We start from the raw sequence: 17,589 nt of genomic DNA, 5'->3' as shown, positions 1-17,589 counted from the left end.
TCATACATTTATCTGGAATGAACTCAAAATGTTTAATTGATACATGCTTGTGTCTGAACACTGTCAAGTCTCGTAATAAGATGTTTAGTACAATACAGCGGGAAGACAGCTCGAGTCCAGCAACAGTAATAAGTAATGACACCCGAAGCACAGAGGCGGCTCCCCAATGGATTGGTGACAAGTATAAAAAGGCAATCTAGCCTGTGTAAGCTTTAAATGTGGTCTGGATTTTTACAATTACATGTCCTAAAGGCTGTTATTAGACATGAAGGCAATGAGAAGGAAGGCAGTCATTGCTTCACCACTAACACCAATTATAGGAAACATAAATGATTTACATTTTTGTTCTTTAATAAAAATCAGTCCTGAGTTGGATTTTTAAAAAATAAAATAAAAAGAAGGGGGGGGTTCGAGCAGAAGCCTAATGGGACAGAAGAAAATAGAGTAATTGGGGGCTGCTGTCTTTTCACTTCCGATGAGAAATTATTTGAAGAGACAAGCCAAGAACTTTAAACAGCAGAAACCCAGAAAAGTTGTAATTTGGATGTCTTCAGTTGTGACTTTAATGGTGTTTGCTTGAAGAGCTTTCTTTTATCTCCGCAGACATACTTCAATGACAATATTCTCACGCTGATACGTACGCTGGTAACAGGAGGAGCCACGCCAGAGCTGGAGTCGCTGATTGCGGAGGAGAACGCGCTGAGAGGCGGCTACAGCACACCCCAGACGCTTGCAAACAGGGACAGGTGTCGGGTGGCGCAGCTGGCATTGCTAGATGGGCCTTTTGCAGACCTCGGGGTAAGACCAGGACAGCAAAAGGAAAAGTCCGGGAGCTATTCTGTAGCTGCCTTTGTCTTGACCTCAACAGAGAAGATGCGTAATCTCTAAAGGCAGTGTTTCTTTGAGTATCAAATTTTGGGGTTCTTTGCTGCAGTGATCTGAGAATTGGCAGCTGGAAGACTTAACCCATCTCCCAGATATTTTCCAGCTGTCCCCTGACAAAATCACCATTCCTCCTCCCCCACCCCTGGCAAACCCTCTTCTGCATTAGATCTGCATTGCACTCTGCCCCTCATACCAGTCCTGGGTGATATATTGATAATATTGGCCAGTACTGGTATGAGGGGGCTGAGTGCAATGGCAGTTTCACTCAGGGATATATTGCTCGTGAAACCGCCACTGCGTCCCGCTGCCTCCAGCGCCCAGCTGAGGGAGAAACAAGGGGAGCCAGGCGCTGGAGGCAAAGGAATTCAGGAATGGTGGTGGTTTCACCAGCGATATACCACTGAGTGAAACTGCCACCGCACTCTGCCCTCATACCACCGCAGTGGACCCGCCACTGGCTCACATGAGCCAGCAGCGCAGTGGGGTCTCCATTAATGTGCAGGCTCTGTCACACTTTTCCATTGGGGGGGGCGCAGCTGCACACCCCTCAATGGAAATGTTTACGCCTCCAGCTCGTGCAGAGGCAGCCTAACTTGGCTACGGCCTGACTGGCTTTGTCTGGGAAGGTGGGCTGCATCTTTCCTCCCAGAAGAACGGAGCCCACCATCCTGCGCTAAGACAGCCCTGCCTTGCAGACTTCACCCCGGAGGATGGACTTCGTCTTTCCTCCTGGGCTGAACAACCACCCCGGGGAAAGAGGCAGCATGCTTGTATGGGTGAAGGCAGTTAAACACTACTGTCGCCTGGTCCATATTTGGGGAGTGGAAGGCGAGCGGGCAGCCCCCCCATGCCAAGGAGGCCCTGCCACTAACACACAAGTGGCAGGGACCTCAGGCTGGCTCGGCGGGGGGTAGGAGCCTTTCTGCCCCCCCCCAACTCAGCTGGGGGCAGCTGCATTGGCCCCAGCCCACAAGGCACTTGAGTGAAAGCGCCTCAGCTCCCGCAGTGAGAGCTGAGGCAGTTTCACCCCGTGCCTCGCCAGCTGGGGCCAATGCAGCTTGAAAGTGAATCGCCATTGCAGTGATTTGCCCAAACATCACGGTTTGGCAGTATATCGCGATGTTGAAAAAAACAAGCTGCATTGGCCCACGAGGCACCAGGTGAAATTGCTGCAGCTCTCACTGCGGGAGTGGAGGCGCTTTCATCCAGGCGCTCACGGGCTGGGAAAACGCAGCCTCTTTGCGCAGCTTAGCTGAGGAAGAGGAAGGTTCTAACATATAGAATAAGAGAACAAGAAGAACATATATTTAAAGGAGATTGGAAAATATTTATTGAATATATGAAGGAAAATTGTTTTTGAACACGTGGGCAGCATTAAGATAAATTCAACAGTGTAAATATGCAGGGATTTATATTGTACAAAATGAGCCATGGAAAGAGAGGAAGAGAAGTCATTGATATCTTAAGGTTGGTTAAAACAGAAATTTAATAAAATTGTATTTTAAACAAAGGAAGGTTCCCCCTCACTAGGTGAGACAGCCCTGGTGCTCTCCCAGGAGCATCAGGGCTCCTTTAACTGCTCGGCTGAGGCAAGGCAGCTGCACACTCCTCAGTCGAGCAGTTTAAAGACGCAGAGGGAAGAACAAGCTGTATCAGCACCTCACCATTACAGCTTGTTTCTCCCTCAGCGTCATATGAGGACAGAGTGGGATGTCGGTATCTCTCAGTGGTATATCGCTGGTGAAACCGCCACCACTCCTGAGTCCCTCTGATAGGAGAGCCTGCTGGAGGAGGGAACTCTTGACTCCCTCCAGTGGACACTGCTAGCAGAGGGACTCAGTCAGGAGCAGTGGTGGTTTCACCAGCGATATACCACTGAGAGATACCGACATCGTGGTCTGCTCCTCATACCAGTCCTGGGTGATATATTGCCCAGGCCTACTGGTGATACACCACAATGCTGAAAACCCAACCACCCAGCCTTATTCTGCATCACAGGAAATGTTGTCCAGATTAGCTGGAACCTTGGCAAAATACCCAAACAACCCTCTTCCAACTGTTAATGGCAGCAAAGAAGAGCTTTTTACTTATGTACCTTGGCTGCTGGCTTCCGAGTGCAACCGAAGACATAGCAAGGGAATAGTGGAGTAGCCCAGGGACCTTTTTAGATGTGGCACCATCATTAGGCAATGTCCTCCACAAGGTAGCACACACACTCCCCAGCCCTGTTTTACCTTCCTTGTAAGTCACCTTATTAAAACATGGTTCTGTGGGGAGGTTTCTAGTTGTCCCATCTGCTCTGGCTTTGGTAAATTCATATTTTTCTATTGCTGTTTGCTATATTGCTGCTGTTACAATTTGCCATATCCAAGTGGGAGATTTTTATAGAGTTGGAAGGGACCACGATGGTCATATATTCCAACCCCCGCAGTACTGGAATCTTTTGCCCAATGTGGGGCTCAAACCTACAACCCTCAGATTAAGAGTCTTGTCCTCTACTGACTGAGCTATTATTTTCTTCCTAGAATGGATGCCTCCTACTGGAGGCATCAGGCAGGTTCCCCTCCATCCTTCAAGGGGAAGGAGTCATCCCTCTAACCAGACTAGCCCACCCCGTGGTCAAAGAAATTTAAACTGGAACTAGAGTTGGCAGTGATAAACTTGAACTGGGTTGTAAACGTGCCAGTAGCTCAATGTGACTGAATGGCCCTTTATATAAAAAACAGAAAACAAATGTTGAGGAGAAAGGACTCACTGACCTGTCAATGCTTTATGTGCTTCATACATGGCTTTACATTCTTCCATAAGAGCTCCCGATCTGTATCTGATGTGGTTCAAACCTGACCTCCGTGAGAATTAGGCATCTCCATCTTCTTCAAGATTTCTTTACCCAGGCAGGTTGTAAATATAAACAAGCACAGCCTAAACATAGACACAGGGTTTCTCCATCAGTTCAAACCTTGAACTACCAGCCATCAAGTGTAGAAATTGAAGTCATGTACATATAGAGTAACATGAAACAGATTAAGTATGTCTAACCCCAATGGGCATACACTTGATTCTCCCTCCCCTTATTGTTCTGACCCATCTTAATCAGGTACCCACAGGGACAAGGCAGGTCAGTGGCTGGAGCATCACAAGTCACTCCATACTTGGTTCAACAAAGGCCAGAGGTGAACTTAGGCCTGCTAGGTCTCTTCCACCACCAGTTGGACAGATAAGGTAGCATAGGAAGTGGCACTGAAACCCCAACATCAGGAGCCTGATCAAATTCCCCAGTTGGTAGCATAGCAGCTCTGGACTTGGCTGACTCCTCCTCTGAGCTTGAGGCGATGACACCTAATTTGTAGAAGGGATAATCCCACAAATGGGAATACACAAATGCCCATGTACTTACTTAAACAAAGGTTACATTCTATGTGAGATGGGAAGCACATGCGCAACCCTGCTGCCCCTTTGCACAAATTGGATCCTTGTGAAATACCAGTTTTGACTACCCCCATGGTTCTCGCAGTATGTGGGGGTCACATACTGCTGTTACTTATACAGATGATACTGAAGCTGGAAGTTTGATTCGTCATATATATGAACTAGTTTCTGTATCTGCCATACTGAATGCCAGTTGAGTCCCCTAATCAAAACAAATGCTTGGCTTGGAGACAAAAGACAATTTTGATAGGTGGCAAACTTCAGTTACAGACAAACACATCCTCCCCTTCTCTAATTTCCATTTTTTTCAGGGCTAAAGAAAGGGGGGGATTCTTACCTACTAAGTGTTAATCTCCCCAGTGAAATCCAAACTATCTTGGTGAAAATTGACAACATAGTTAAATAAACTGAGCCATATGACACAGTAATTTGCAAGACCGGAGCAAGTTAGGAAAAGTCACACCTTCTTAATCATCCTGTAGTTCAGACTACATTGCTCTTAATTTGTGGAATAGCTGTTCTCTGGGCCCCAAGCTTACATGTTCAATTAAAATAAGAGTCAGTCACTGTTCCCAGTCCAGGTTGGGGTTTTTGTGAGGGTTTTTTTTTGGGGGGGGGGGGAATACAGTCACTGGGATCGGACACATTCCCATGCACACATTTATTAGCTGGTTTCAAGATTAAATATTTAAATTAGACAGCTCCTTGACTAATTGTTTCTCACTCGTGACAAGTAAACAACAGATTGCCTCACACCTTGTCCCCTTGGCACAGAACTACGGACTTAAAAAATATCCCCCTCCATACATCCTTTCATTATCACTGTTGCAACGGAGGCTGAAGGGTGGGGGGTGGGAAGGAAGTGGAGAACAACCTCTTAATTCCTTTCTTCTCCTTTTTGTCTCCTAGGATGGTGGTTGTTATGGAGATTTGTTTTGTAAAGCTTTGAAAACATACAATATGCTTTGCTTTGGAATATACCGATTGAGAGATTTCAACCAAAGCACGCCTAGCCAATGCACTAAGCGGTATGTACAAAACTTAAGCCTCTTGGCCAGCCATTATCGTTATTGCTGTTTTTCACTGTCCTTGTAAACTTCACCACAGCACCAAGTGTTGGTTAATGGTAGTAAGGCAGGTGCAAGCATTCACATTTCCCCAGAAAATCTATGGGAGGCTGGATGTTGAAGGAAAATGTTTTGAACACAACGGCCTTGCTCTGGAATATAGCTTTGCCTTATATCTCTGGGTTTTGTTTTCAGATAAGGTGGTAGAAGTATTTGTGCATATGCTACTGCATGCTTCTTTGGAAGTAGTAAGCTTCACTGAGTTTAAGCCCATTTTGTAAGTATAAAGCATCCCATGGTTTTTTCGCTATGTGGGTTCACTACCACTGATCATTTCCTGAATATAGTGAACTTCCATGTTTATCAGGAGACCCCTAATGCATACTCCTTCAGTCGTCTTAAGAGTGAAAAAAATATATGGGCAAAGATTAAACCATTCTTGGGTTCACACACTTTCTCCCTCCCCCCCCCATCAAACCTGAGGAAGTACACTGTATAACTTGAAAGCCTAAAGGGTATTATTTTAGCAGCTTCATTTTTTCCTTATGTACTAGTAGAACAAGCTGATTTTGAACTACAAATAAATAACTAAAGAACTGTCACCAGTTGATCACAATGTACCAGAATACTTCACTAGTGAGTTAACTGTTAATAAGCCATGTGTTTTTTTTATAAGATGTAGAAAATATATTCACTTCCTTGCTCCAAATAACCCCAAGCTATTAGTCCAAAGTTGCAAAGGTAACTGATATCTGAAGTGGTACCTTCTCTCATTTGAACCTGTCTGTGTGCTGAGAGTGTCATCAAAAGCCCAGCTTTAGATGCCCCCATTGTCAGAGGTGAGGCAAGTAGGGACCAGGGGCAAGCATTTTCTGTGGTGATGCCCTATCTCTAGAATTCCCTCTCCCCCCTCCCCGAAGCTCATGTGTTTCTCCTTTTCCAGCAACAGGTAAAACTTTTGTTTCTCTGGGCTTTTGAAATGGGAGGATAACTTTTTAAAAAAACTACACAGTTATTACTGTTAAATTCATGACATGGCTGTATCTGATATTCTCAACATTTGAATGTTGTACGTTTGTTGGGTAGAAACACGAGATATGGGTAGTTTAAATAGATAAAGTAAATGAACAAACACCACCGGTGAGCAAACACATACAAGATTTCCCCATTCTGTTTCCCTCTTAACAATTGTTTTGCCTCCAAAGTAGGCACAGGATTTAAAGCCCCTGCAATTCTCAGGTTAGCAAATGAGATACAGCAATAGGTTAAAACTCACAGTATGGAAAGAGGGTCAAGGAAGAGAAACGGGCTAAGGAAATTAGGGAGAAGGGAAGACTGAAGGTATGACTTACAGCAGATAGGGTTCAGAGGCAAACAACAAAAAATATCTGAACTGAACTGATCAAATGAGTCACAGATTGCAGGACAAGCTGTCTTCCCCAACCTGTCTACTGTGGCAGAGCATATTCCAGGAAGGGGGGCTGCCACAAACGTTAGTGTATTACAGGTGACTGCTTCCAAGACAAAATGACTTGCTCAGCCCACTTTTCTTACTTTATAACACTCTCCTCACCTGCCTATCAGCTTTTGGATCTGTTTCCTACAGACATGGCTGCAGGGATAGTAAGACACCTTTTCCCAAACCTGGCACCCTCCAGATGTTTAAGCCACCTCAGTGATGCTCACCTTTTGAACTACAAATGGCCTCAGCTGTTTTCTGTCTCTTGTGCTGATGCAAATATCCTTTCCCTGAATGCATTAAGATGGGAGGATGTTGCATTATTTTGGTGGTGAGAGATGCGCGGAAGGCTACAGAGAAATTACAACAGGTTTATTGAAAATCTAGGGGCATCTCTTGAAGTACCTTGGATGTCTTGCTTCAAATTCCGACTGACAAATATAACTTAGAGATTTGCTGAACCACCACCACCACCACTACCCTGAAAACGCTTGTTTCTTCTATGGATTCCACCAGCAGTACATTTCAAAGTCAAGGCCCTCACACATGTTGTTGGGAACCATTACTGTAGTGCTGTGGGATGGATGCATGAAAAAGCAGCTCCCCACAACACTACTGCAACCTTTATCAGATACCTATGCAATGACTGTACAATAGAAGCTCACTCCCTTCCTTTCAGCGTGAAAATATCAAGCTGATGATATTATTTGTGTAGAGCATGGAAACCTCATGGAAAGGAAGTAAGACGGCTGTTCTTTTCTTTTTCAGTTTTGTTATAGCCAACCCACCTTATGAGTTTGAGCTTGTGCCGACAGACTGGATCTTCTGTTTGATGCAGTACGACCACAATGCTGGCCAGTCCCGGGCTAGTCTCTCCCATTCTTCCCATTCCTCCTATACGTCTAGCAAGAAAAGCTCATCGGTTCATTCTATCCCAGCAACCGCAAACCGACAGAATCGAACTAAGACCAGGGACTCCCGGGAAAAGCAGAAGTACGTGCAGGAAGATAGACTTTGATACGTGTACCCACTCCCACCGTGTGTGAAGCTGTATCCACCACCCATACCCTCCCAATTGGTGTGTCCAATAGTAGCTTTCCCTCTTCTCCCCAGCCCTCCCCTGTGGAGTTCCCATTTTTATACACATATTTTGCATATGTATAACAGTGTGCATGTGGTTGTCATTTTTTATTTCAATACCATAAAACCCTTAAGCACAACAGCAACGAAACAGACAGACCAAACATTATTTATGACGCAGAGCAGGTGGGGGGGAAAGTTAAGAGCAGATGCGAAGAACCCCCCACCATAACTGTTCTAACAGAGATTAAACCACACGTAGTGTGACTACTGACTTTGTGGTGTCAGCTACAGAAAGTTATCTAATGCAAGCCTGGTGTGGCAAAAGGGGCACTTGCGTAAAATAATTCACACACATGAAATTCAACCCCAAAGCGGTTACTTTTCTAAGCGTCAGATAAATGTGCTGTAGGGGTGGGGGGTGGGTCAGTCTTTTGTGCTGAAACAGCCTCACACTATTTTATAGAGTTTTGCTGCACCTGCTTTTATACCAAAGTAATATCAGGATGTTTCTTGCACATAGGACTGTTAAAATATATATATAGAGAGAGTGCCTTTTTCACATTAATACAAAAATACTAAAAAAATAACTAGGCCTGTAGTTCTTCAGTTCTAATTATTTAACCTCCCCCACTTTTTAAAACAATGTTCTAATTGCATATTAATTTTTGTCTATACTGCCACATGAATAACTCTATTTCCTCTTACTTTTGACATTTGGGAAGAAAAGCCATGTGTATCATAAATATTGAATACAGCTTATTAAGAATCTTCCTCCCCGAGACTTTTATATCTATTAAAAGGTGAATTAGTCACCTTATGTACAGAATAAATGGGGTATAAATCCTCCCCGCTATGGCAAACGCTCATGCTCATTTTATTCAGAAAAGAGCAAGTAACTTTACGTATCAATAAACTCTTATTATCAGCGCACTCCCTTCCCATTCTGATACCTTAATTGTGTGCTATTAAAACCTCCAGAAAGAACTTGCATACACATGAACAGGAAAATCTGGGGTCATGCTTTAGGTTGATGTGTTTAGCCAAGGTAAATAATAATATAGCTGTTGCATAGCACCTGCTGAACTTAATGGCAACATACCCTTTAAATCCTTGAAAGTATTTAAAGAACGCACAAAACAGATTGCCCTGCATTAGTGCCTATTGCTAACTCCTTCAATCGGGGTTGCAAGATTCCACTGCCTTAGAACTAATAAGACAGAGTTTCGCAAAGTAGTGAGGAACAACTGAAACTAGAAATTTGCTTCTCTCTGTCTCTCTCTCTCTCTCGCACTCCCTCAAAAATATATGCATTTTTTTTTATAAACAACAACAACAATCTGCTCCTAGAGCAGCAGACATGCTTATAACTGGGAATAGCCCTGTTAACATGGCCTTCCAGTAGCAAAAAAATTCTTTTGTCCATTCAGGGAAGGCTCCATGATGGTATCATCCCCATACTTTCTGGGCCCTGCTGAGGCGTCAGGGATTTCTTCTCACTTACCAGCTATAATGCAGGCAGGGCTATGTGAGGGATTTGCGGTGTGTTCTCGCTTATGCCGCTGCCCATAAATTGGCAGGTTGTATGTGGAGAAACAATCCTGCACAGAGCCGCTCCAATATACTAAGTCTGCTTCTGTACTCAGTGAACATTTTTGGGGAATCGCTGTACAGTCAGGAAGTTCTCTGAAATGACATCTTACAACCCTCTGTGCTAATCAGTAGCTCATATCTTATCAGTAAGACCTAGTCATTAGTTTCAGGAAAAAAGTGCTTAAATAATGTAGTTCAGCAAGACACTGGCCAAGCTAACAACATTGCAGAGAATTAAATGTGGTTCACAGGAATGGAGTCAGGATTGAATGTTCACAGAACATGTTTCTAAACTATCAGGCTTGCACCTTGGAGCCCTGCACCACCTTATTTATCCATTGCAGAAGACTAGTTCCTTGCAATTGCACCTCCTTGCTCCCTATTCCTCTGTCCTACCCCTTCCCTTTATAGAAATATTAGCTAGCTGGTTGCCTGGCATGTGCTTTATGTTTTAGAAAGTATATTGGGGATGCGGGGAGTTGCTATATAGATATTTCCCCTCCCCTCCCCTCCTCCAGAAAGCATGATGATTATAGAAGCTTGCTGTGTGGATTGACAATGAAGCCAAGCACTTTTACTGACAACCTCTGGTTTGGTGCAATGCCTAAAGCCTTTCGGCCTTACTTGTAATCCTGATTGGGAGTTCCCAGTCTTACATACTGAGGGGTGACTGCAAGTTGGCATTACTGGAAAACGTTTCAGACTATTATTGTCCCTACCCCCATCAACCACTTGCCCTCTGCCCTGTAAGACCAAAGCAGTACTGCCAACCCATTGTGCTGGACCCTGAAGATAAATTTGCGCAGTTTTGCAAAAGAAGGTCCTGATCTTTGTCACCAGGCATTCTCTAACACACACCAAGGATGTGCCAGTTAAAGTGCTCAATGGGACGCGTGACAGTTTAAAGGCGTTGTAAAACTTACATAGCTTACTTCTCTTTCAAAGTGCGACAAGGATGAATAGAATGGGCCAAGGTATGACAATTGATGGTTCTGCATGAGCTAGAAAACTGCTGTGGGGTTTCCTTCTATAACTTTGTCCTTGTGGAAACTTGTGACACATTAAAAACCACGTTACCAAACTTGATTCAGTTTTTTTTTTTAATTTCAGATTTGTTGTAATGTCTATTTTAATTTTATTTATTTATTTATTTGGCTTTGTTTCTAAACCCAAAGTAAACTGGCTGTTGTTGCTGCTGCTGTTGCTCAACTCTCATTTGCGATTTCTTTTTTCTACCCTATCACCTGCTTGCATTTCATTTCCAACTGCACGTGTCCCCCCAACTGAACAACTAGGTGCTCACTTGGTGAAACTGTTTTTTTGTTTTTTGTTTTTCCTGTGGTGCCATCTTGTCTTGTCACTCTATCTCCCCACTTCTGTCACCCGGTATACATTCACCACCATACTTCCCCCTCTCCCCCATTTCTAGTGGTGAATATTGACTTGATATTATGTTACTAATTGATTTAGGGATTGCGGGTGGGGATTCCATATGCTGCTTTGCCATCAGACCTGCTTTTCTGTTAATGCTACAACCTGGTTCCTCCAACAATGGAAGGGATGTCAATATGAAAGCAGTTGTCACATGAATTTGACGCAGCAAAGAATGTGTCTGAGGAAATGCATAACTGTATATCTAAAATGGAGACCATTGTAGATTATGTGTTTGTATTAGAGAAAGAAAGAAAAGGGAAAAAAGACGAGAAAATGTCCTGCTTGACACAAAATTATCAATGAAAGCCTTGCTTAAATTGGGCCTCTAAGGAGCTCAATTCAGCAAATACTGCTGCTGTAGGGCCTTTCCATGCTTTTAACAAGATCCAGCACAGGAACACCATACATTCACTGGAATAGTATTCGCCCACTTTGCTTGCTGAATTGTGCCCTATATCACTAACCATTTTTACACTGCTTTCAATATACAAGTAGATTCACTTAGTAGAGATAGTGTGCATGGGGTTGGTTGTTTGTTGGTTTGTTTACTCATTTGGAAAACATTGTCTTTGAATAAAGGCCCAGGTGTTTATAAAGTGTTGAAGCACATAAGGCTTTGTAACATAAAAACAGATGTGAAAATTATATGAGAAACACACACCAAATAATGTGCTTATTATTCCCTCCTGTCCCTGCCACCTCCCATTTGAAATGGTACTACATCCTACAGGTATCCCTTCAATTAATTTAGACTATAATTCCAGGTGCCTTGGCTTAGCAAATTTGCAGGTTAGGTGTACAAATTACAAAGGGTATTAAGAATCTGCAGTGATACAGAGATGGGATTTGTGGCTGAGAGGGGGCATTTATTGAACCCCAGGTCACACTCTTTCCCATGACGTTAACCAAAACAGTTTAGCACAGTCCCTGGTATCCTCCATAGTTATTTTTGGGGCTCAAAGGGGACAAAAACCACTTTCCATATAGGCTCCTCTCTCCAGGGAGGGTGGCAACTGGAAGCATCTTCACAGCCTTGATTAGCTCCTTCTACTGCAGCACCATTAAAAACTCCCATCACCAGCGAGCAAGCTTCGAAGCATTGCCTTCACCCTGAATTAACTCTTGTTTGCCCTCACTGATGTTGACTTGCTTCTTTTGGTGATGGCGAGGAGAGAAAGATTTTTTAAAAAATGAGTGGCACTGCAGCAGCAGCCAGCTGACTCTATGAAGCTGCTCCAGACCAGTGGAAAAATAAAAATAAAAGGAACAGTAAGCATGCAAGAACATTTGGGGAACATTTTGGAAGTCCTCAAGCCTTTTTTCATACCGAAAATGTTATGTGAATGTGCCTAATTTCTAATACTAGACACATTACATACAACCCCCCCCCCGGGCTTTATTCATGCTAGTAGGCAAGTGCAAGTGGTGGCCAAGGGCAGGGATGGAGATGTGCTGAAAGATGGGACATCCACAATGAAAGTTGCATCCAGCAATGTTCACTGAGGCCAGACAATCAGTCCAGTGTGGTTGCAGGCACTGGCAGAGGAAGGGGGTGCGGTGGGTGCAGTCCTCTCCGGTTGTCATCCCTGAGGGGGGGTGACATTGCCGCCCCGCCCCCCGGGACACTCGCCACAGGTAGCACCCCCCCAGATGCTCACTACTCGCTGCAGGTGGTGACCCCCCGGGATGCTCCCCTGCCCCTCTGGGAGGCTAGCCCTGCCCCCGGGTGCACAGCATGTGCACTGCTCCGGATGCCGGCACAGCTAGCTCCGCCTCTGGTTGCAGGTGCACATCCAGGTCATTGTCCACTGCCTGCTTATGCACATACATCTCCCTTGCTGGATTGGGTGGGCATTTATGCTGAGATCAGAGATGGGCAACTTGTTCCCCACTGAAGGCAGAACTCTTTATGAGCCTGATGAGCACAGCTGTTTTGCATATTTTAGTAACACGAACATCTATTCCCACAATTTTTCTTTACATGAATGATGGCTAAACTGCGACTGGCAGATGTGTCGCCCAACTGCTTTTATTTTGAAACCACAATGGCACAAAATGCTAAGGCACCAAACATCTCCGAACTAAAACAGTAAGGGCTGGACACGTACTTGGTTTTAAGATACAAAAGCAGGGATCCTATTGAGCTATTACATGCTTAAGTTATCCCCCTCTGAATTTAGAGGATTTAGGCGATGAATTGACTTTAATACATCACAAACAAGTGACGTCCTTTCACACTTTGTGCAAGTTGCTATTTCAACAAATATGTACACAAGTGAGCCCTGCAACATAATGTTGCTGTACGGAATGCTGCTGTTCAGAGGGTTGAGCCATCAACCCGGCTCCTGGTTTCCCTCTGCACTGCAACAGTTAGTGAGCGTTTTGTGTCCCCTGAGTATGCATAGACCTCCCCAGCCTGTTTTGGTGGGGAGGAACACACTTGCGCTTTGTTTCAGCTAGATTAAAATTTCTGCTTTCCCTATTGATTTCATGAGCAGCTCTCACTTCCATCCCTCAGGACATTTTAAAATGGCTTTTCAGTGTGAACCAGAAATTGATCTGTCCGGACAATGAGATGATTCTTTTTATCCTTTTTATAGCTAGGTCCACACATTCTACCCCAGACTCCCTTCCATCCAGTTCTGTTTCTCTCTCTCTCATTTCATTCATTCAACATTTCATGCCACTGAGTTATCATGGGGCTGTTTGACAGGGATGGGTTCAACCTCTTAGGTTTTTCTGTAAAGTTTTTGGGGGTATCAGCAAACCTTGGCGTTAACAAAGTCTGATACCTCTCTTGTGTAAGTGGTAGGTATAGCTCTGGCTCCAGCGCCACGATTGCAGGAAGACTAGAACTGATGTTAAAATGCAAGGTGGTAGAAAGAAAGTGTCCATTTGTAAGCTGCGTTTGGAAAACTTGTGAAGACAAAAAGTTGGTAAGGAGGGGATAACATTATTGGGCTGCACTGTTCACCTGACCTCTGGCCAGCCGAGTAGCTGCAGCAGACCAGGATAGGTGGGTGGTGGCGACTGCATGGCAGGTGCGATGCAAACCCACCAGTGGAGCCAATGTTGTGCTCATGCCAGCGCATTTACACTGCCCCAACACTACTGCTGCCATGCCCCTCTATATCCTGGTATACTGCAGTACCTCTGGCAGGTCAGGTAAAAGGCACAGTCCCAGTACACCAGTGGTTCTCAAATGGTGTGGCACGCCACACTTGTGTGACAGGAGAGGATGGCAAGTGTGTTGGGAAGATTCAAGCACAATCAAAGGAACATTTGAACAGTTAAGCATAGTATAGTATCTATCTATATTATTTGCAGATTATGGATAGGTATCTTTTCAAAATGAGAGCAAGAGCATCAAGTGATGCTGAGGACAAGCCTAGTTGTGTTTTCCAATGCATTTATTATCAATAAAAAAAATCAGTGTGGCACAAGTAAATTTTTATTCTGAAAGTGTGGAAAAAGTTTGAGAAGCATTACACCATCCACTACTGAAGGTGGTGGATGTGGATCCTGAGCTGACTGAGGCACCTTTACCTATACGGCCCTAATCTTGGGTCAGAAAGTCCCCCAATTACAACTTGATGGTTGTTCCCAAATTCAGGGCTAGACTAGTGGTGATGGTGGCAATCATGTCTGTTTACTTTGTAAAGCAGGACAGTTAAAGATGTGATTTGAACATCCAAATGAGTGACCGGGGAGGGGTTTTGAAACCCTCATCCCCTCCTTCTGTGTGGGACCAGCAAAGCATTCATTTTTTCTCAACCAGGATCACTTCCTATATGGAAGCTGGGTAAAGGGGAAGGTTTCAGCTCTCCTCACCCACACAATTCTTTAATACTGAAGCTACACACCCTGCCTTATGCATGTATTAAGACGGACACATAGAATTCAGGCAATGTGGCTTGCATGTTCACCTCATCTGGCCCACAGAAAACTCAAGAACATAAAACCTTACAAGTGAGATTGGAGTGCAGGAGGAGAAACAACCTAGAGCTGTGAAGCAATGTAGATGACAACCTTAGCTGGGCATCTTCATTTATTTCAGCCCCTCATTGTTCATGCCATGAAACATGTTTGCAGGGAAAACCAAGTCAGGAATTGTGAAAGCAGTTCAGATATAATGAGAGCACTTTGCCTTCCCAGCAAGCTGATTGGCACCTACTGCATATAAAATACTCCCTGCCAAACAAACAAGCATGGGGGGCGGCAGAACTTTTAATATGCCATTTAGAGGGAGTGAAAAAAAGGCATGCAAGGTAATCCACCCCACCACAAACACACACATTGCTTTTATCATTGTAAATATTCTGCTCTGAAACTTGTTACTTGCAAGGTATTTGTAGCAGATTATATATTTCTCTCTCCCACACGAAAGTTTGTGCATCCAGCGGCATTCTGTACACACGTCCCCTTCATTCCTTTTTTTGAGGAGGGGGGGGGGTTACGTAGTTTTACTTAGGTCATGTTTATCAATACTAGTTGATCTACTCTATTAGGTCCATTAATTTCAATAGGTCTACTTAAGAGTAAAAGTTGAATACCACCCCAAGAGTACAATCTAGTCACAGTTAAGCACAGTAAAGTTCCAATGGTAGCCCATAATTAAATCTCCTCCCGTGACATCGAGGACTGAAGTGGGGGGACATATTTGGTTGTGTTTTGCTATGGGTTGTACCCAGACTAAGACTGCAATCCTATACCAATTTACTTGAGAGAGAGCTCTGCTGAACTCAGTGGGGTTTATTTCTGTGTAGACATGTATAGGATTGTACTGTAAGTTCATCAAGTTTTAACCCCATTGAAATCAGTGAGGCAAATTAGTCATGATCACAACTAACTCAAGTCCCTTTGATTGCTGTGGGAATAAAGTGTAATTTACTCCAACCAATATCAGAAGCCTGAAAAGAAAGTTGCATGTAGGTTTTATATGAACCACATTTGAACCCCAAACTAATGGGCAATTTCACAGCACAAGTCTAGAATGCAAAGCCTTCCAAAATAATCTAAGCTTGCCTACCTGAGCTTGATTATCTGTGCCCTTCTTCTTGCAGAACTCTTGGAAATGTAGTAGTGCTACTTCCAAACTTCGCTTCAACCAAAATGTGAGGTCAGGCTCTGGGAGAATATTTGAAGAACTGCAAAGGAAACAAACAGGAGTTTGACACAACCATCAAAATGTCTCAGGAAAATTATGCATACATATCATATTTAGACCATGAGAGCAATGACTCCTCTGTTTCCGGGCAGCTCATGATGCACCAGTACATGGAAACACATGCCCAAATAGATGCTTCATACAAATTTCAAATTCCAGGAACTGATTGCCCCTTTGTGGGGAGCAAGTGGGAGCACACTCAGATGACCAGACCAATTGCCCCAGCTTTTCTCCCATCTGCAAAGTTTGTAAAGCAGCAGATCTGACGAAAAGTAATGACAAACGAGGGAGATAAAAAGTACACACACTTAACTTCTCTCAATATCATTTTAAATACCAAGTATTTGAAAAACTGTTAGTTTGAAATTGTTTATGTGATCTTGCAAGGCTTTTAAAACATGAGAACCAGTGCATTTTAACACCTCTCTGAAAGGTTAGTTTAATCGTAGATCATACAAAATTGGTTTCCACAAATGCATAATGGTTCATGTGTCACACTTGAACTAAATGGTTTTTAAATGGAGCTGAAATTATTTTGATGTGTACGCATTTCCCAGAATTCCACCCCCTACAACCTTTCTGAAGCCAGCCCGTCAGAAAGCCTTCCCTTAGAGCCTCATTAACAATTCAGATATTCTGATGACTTTAAAAGATCTATGGCTATATGTGTGTGTATAAAATCCAGCTTGACAAAAAAGATAAATGAATATAGAAAGAAGCTGTAGGAGTCTGGCAAGCTGTAGATCATCTGAGAACAGACTGTAACTTTATCATTTTGTCAGGAAGAATAATTTAAGGCACTCAATCAGTTAGCTTCACTGTGCAGGATTTAACATTATGAATTCCTATCAGCCAATCTGTTCACATCAGAGCAAACTTAATTAGAGAGTGAAGAACCTGGTTCAGAATCATACATGCTTCTTTTTTTAAAAAAGAAGAAGGAAGCATACCCTACTCTTGAACACATATATGACTGAAAAGGCAAAATGTGCCTTTCTTTAAATAACAGGATATTTTCCGTTTTTAATGTGTTAAGTAAAAAAATTCTACAAGCAACATAAAGTTATACATAACAAGCCACTAGGCGAATAAAACCTCAGCGTGTCAGCTAATTTTCTAGCACATAAATTTAAGCTGGACACCTAACAAATATAACACACATTCTCTAGAAACTATGCTCAGTTCCAAAGTAATATCAATATGTATCTGCAGCAGTGTTCAGGAGTGACTTCTGTGGGTCTCACATACATAAATCACTAAACCGGGCTGACTACCATCATGGCAATTTATTCATGCACAATTCTTTGTGTAAAGTTTCCAAAGGAACCCAACAGGGGTTCCTCTAAATGGGAACAGTGTGGATACTCCCATATGGGTTAAATTTTGTTCTGGGGTTGGGTGCATTGGCAAGGACCATTGCGGCAACAATCCCCTCATAGTGGAGGGGATAGAGGCACCCACCTCCTCACCAAAGT

The 17,589-nt window shown here is 43.6% G+C and overlaps 1 protein-coding gene and 1 long non-coding RNA gene across 20 annotated transcripts in view; one reads left to right on the top strand and one right to left on the bottom strand.

Moving 5' to 3' along the window:
- KCNMA1 (potassium calcium-activated channel subfamily M alpha 1) overlaps nucleotides 1-17,589 on the top strand; it is a 536,674-nt gene that overhangs the window by 516,615 nt on the left and 2,470 nt on the right. For 15 of the 19 annotated variants that reach the window (XM_053388116.1, XM_053388113.1, XM_053388117.1 and 12 more), the window contains 4 exons: nucleotides 604-798; nucleotides 5,224-5,342; nucleotides 7,609-7,833; nucleotides 10,459-10,487. In XM_053388116.1, coding sequence (XP_053244091.1) covers nucleotides 604-798; nucleotides 5,224-5,342; nucleotides 7,609-7,833; nucleotides 10,459-10,487 — 568 coding nt within the window. Of the gene's footprint in view, nucleotides 1-603; nucleotides 799-5,223; nucleotides 5,425-7,608; nucleotides 8,007-10,458; nucleotides 10,488-17,589 lie in introns of those variants that run through there. The other 4 variants (XM_053388127.1, XM_053388126.1, XM_053388131.1 and 1 more) reach the window with 3 other exon arrangements.
- Nucleotides 15,402-17,589, bottom strand: part of LOC128413734 (uncharacterized) — a 58,211-nt gene continuing 56,023 nt past the window's right edge. Inside the window, exon 5 of the long non-coding RNA XR_008330419.1 lies at nucleotides 15,402-16,094. This is a non-coding gene — a long non-coding RNA (uncharacterized LOC128413734). The remainder of the gene's footprint in view (nucleotides 16,095-17,589) is intronic.

The sequence above is a fragment of the Podarcis raffonei genome, chromosome 5, assembly GCF_027172205.1.
Source record: "Podarcis raffonei isolate rPodRaf1 chromosome 5, rPodRaf1.pri, whole genome shotgun sequence".
NCBI classification, from domain to species: Eukaryota; Metazoa; Chordata; class Lepidosauria; order Squamata; family Lacertidae; genus Podarcis; species Podarcis raffonei.
The sequence above is the reverse complement of the archived record's forward strand: the minus strand, read 5'-3'. Positions and strand labels throughout refer to the sequence as shown.